Below are 2,983 nucleotides of genomic sequence, written 5' to 3'. Positions count from 1 at the left end.
TACCTTTGCCTCGGAGAACAGCAGCATGTAATGCATTTTGTCCACTTGGTCCAGAATATGAAATAGCCCCGCCGCTCAACTCGTAGAGTGTATTTGCGATGATTTTGTTTTCCAGTAAGATGGCCAAGTACAACGGCGAAGTACCTTGTTCAGGAAAACGGGCCAGTTGTGGGTTCACCCCCATGAACAACTTGACCATATCATTGTCCCCGGAGCGGACGGCCTCGTGCAAGGCTGTCTGCTTGTTCTTGTTTTGTGTTTCCAGCAGCCCCTTAGCATTGTTAACACCCTGACCATTGGCGAGATCAACAAGAAGAGACACCATTCGGATGTTCCCCGCCCGTGCAGCACAGTGCAGGGGTGTGTCTCCCTGGCTGTTCTGCACGAAGAGGAGGCTAGGTGCCTTGTCGAAGACGAGGCTGGCCTTCTTGGTGGAGTCCTCAGTGTCGCCATGGATGGCGGCGACCACGTGGAGAAGGGTGTCACCTCCAACAGTGACCGTGTACAAAGATGGTGGCTGCGTCGCCGAGCTTCCGATGGTGTAGGCTGCTGGTCTCCCGTTGAGGAGTGATTCCAGATCTTGGAAAGAGCCAGAGCAGGTCAATGCTAGCAGCCCGGCGTCCATCTTGGGCTCCATGTTTGTCGCCGGCAGAGGAGCAGAATTTGTCGCAACAGGTGAGGCGGGACTAGGAGTTGCCTGCCCGGTGCTCGACGCCATCGACCACCAAGACAAACGGGGCTGTAGATCTGGTGACGGCCGAAGATGGGATGGGTGGATTTGGTTGGAGCACAAGAACCTAGACGAATCAGAGAAGGCTAGAGAACAGCGGGCGGGATCGATGGAGATGGAGGGCAGGAGGGGCTAGCTGTGTCGTCGTCGTGGATGGATGGATTTGGTCGGGGCAAGAACACACGGGAGCCTAGCAATTGGGGAAGCAAGAGAGGCAGTCGCTCGCGAAGAACAGGGGAGCATCTAAAAATTGATTTGCAGGGAAGAAGAAGAAGAAGAAGAAGAAGAACGACCATGTCAATCACTGGTGGGCGATGGGGGCAGAGCCAAAACGCTTGGCTAGCAACTCATGGCCGTGGGCTGTGGGCGTAGATTCGCGAGCAGTGGAGGAGATCCAACACTCACTGTGCTCTCGCTGCTGTCCACACACACGACACGCTCTGTGACAAATGGGGTACTGGCTTGGCTTAACTGCTCCATATGATGTTGTACTGGCTGGCAACGTAGCTAGTGGCCAGTCAGTGGAGATTGAAGAATTTCTGCGTGTGGATGGGGGCCAATTGAGTACACCGCTGCCGTTTGCTATGGATGATGTGTACGCCATTAACCCGGATGGTTTGAAGAGATCGAGCGAACTTCCGATGTGAGATCCAAGAAAGAAAGGAGGGGAAAGGGTTTTGGATAAGGCGATGATCGACGATGGCAAGGAAAATAGAGGTTTCGTGACGGAAAAGTGGGGGTAAGCGGCGGTGGCAGGGAAAATAGAGGTTCTGTTCGGCAAATTTGACTTATGAAAAAGCTAGAATTGACAGTAATTTGAGACCGGAGACATGGGCGGAGCCAGCATGTTAGAGTTGGATTCAGCTGGACTGAACAGTTCTATACAAATCTAGTACTCACTCTGTAAACTAATACAGACCTTTTAATCAAGGTCAATATTAATTACTTAGGCTATCCTTATTTCGTTTAATCCAATTGTTTGATAGAGGCAAACCATTGAGCATTTGCTTTGGCTTCGTCACTCATTGGGAAAGTATGAGGTTAATTTAGTCACCATAGTGGCTAGGTTGTGCACTCACAATTTTCTACTCGGGGTATAATTCTCCAAATAGCTCATGAATACACAAGTCCAATTATGTTATTATTGTTGAGAGAACTTGCACTAGTGAAAGTATGAACCCCATGCCTTGTTTCCTACCATTGCAATACCATTTACGCTCACTTTTATCATTAGTTACCTTGCTGTTTTTATATTTTCAGATTATAAAAACCTATATCTACCATCCATATTGCACTTGTATCACCATCTCTTCGCCGAACTAGTGCACCTATACAATTTACCATTGTATTGGGTGTGTTGGGGACACAAGGGACTCTTTATTATTTGGTTGCAAGGTTGTTTGAGAGAGACCATCTTCATCGTACGCTTCCCACGGATTGATAAACCTTAGGTCATCCACTTGAGGGAAATTTCCTAATATCGTACAAACCTCTGCACTTGGAGGCCCAACAACGTCTACAGGAAGAAGGTTGTGTAGTAGACATCAACAAGCACAACACCAGCTTCATGTTTCTAGCTTTAACCATATCATGCTCCATGAAGATGATCGTGTCATCAGCGTATTGTAGGATAGACACTCCTTCGTCCACTAAATGCGGAATGAGGCCACCTACCTGGCCATCATCCTTAGCCCTGCCTATTAGGATTGTCAACATGTCAACGACTATGTTGAACAGAATCGAAGACATCGGGTCTCCTTGTCTCAGACCCTTGTGTGTCTAGAAATAATGCCCTATGTCATCATTTACCCTGATTCCCACACTCCCTTTTTGCGTGAATGATTCTACCTGGTCCCTCCAGACCTGGTCGAAACCTTTTATACACAAGGCCTGCTGAAGAAATGGCCATTTAACCTTGTCATACGCTTTCTCAAAATCCAGTTTGATAACCACCCCATCGAGTTTTTCCGTGTGGATTTCATGGAGCGTTTCGTGTAAGACCACAACCCCTTCTAGGATGTTTATGTCCGGCATGAAAGTAGTTTGAGACGGCTGCACCACAGCATGCGCAATCTGCGTGAGCCTATTAGTCCCAACTTTGGTGAAGATTTTAAAGTTAACATTAAGCAGGCAGATTGGCCTAAAGTGCTCAATCCTCACGGCCTCTGTTTTCTTAGGAAGCAAAGTAATCGTTCCGAAGTTCAAGTGAAACAACTGCAACTGCCCTAAGAAAAGATCATCGAATATCAGGAG

General features: G+C 48.0%; 1 protein-coding gene across 1 annotated transcript; it reads right to left on the bottom strand.

Moving 5' to 3' along the window:
- Positions 1 to 3: 3 nt before the first annotated feature.
- On the bottom strand, positions 4 to 1,300 carry LOC123175887 (protein ACCELERATED CELL DEATH 6; the record flags this gene model as incomplete). Its single annotated transcript, XM_044590367.1, is given in 1 exon segment — positions 4 to 1,300. A coding segment is annotated over 1 exon segment (715 nt), but the record flags the coding sequence as incomplete, so codon positions are not given.
- Between the last annotated feature and the right edge of the window lie 1,683 nt (positions 1,301 to 2,983).

The sequence above is a fragment of the Triticum aestivum genome, unplaced genomic scaffold (genome assembly GCF_018294505.1).
Source record: "Triticum aestivum cultivar Chinese Spring unplaced genomic scaffold, IWGSC CS RefSeq v2.1 scaffold172747, whole genome shotgun sequence".
Classification (NCBI taxonomy): domain Eukaryota; kingdom Viridiplantae; phylum Streptophyta; class Magnoliopsida; order Poales; family Poaceae; genus Triticum; species Triticum aestivum.
This window is presented reverse-complemented; position numbering and strand designations above follow the sequence as displayed.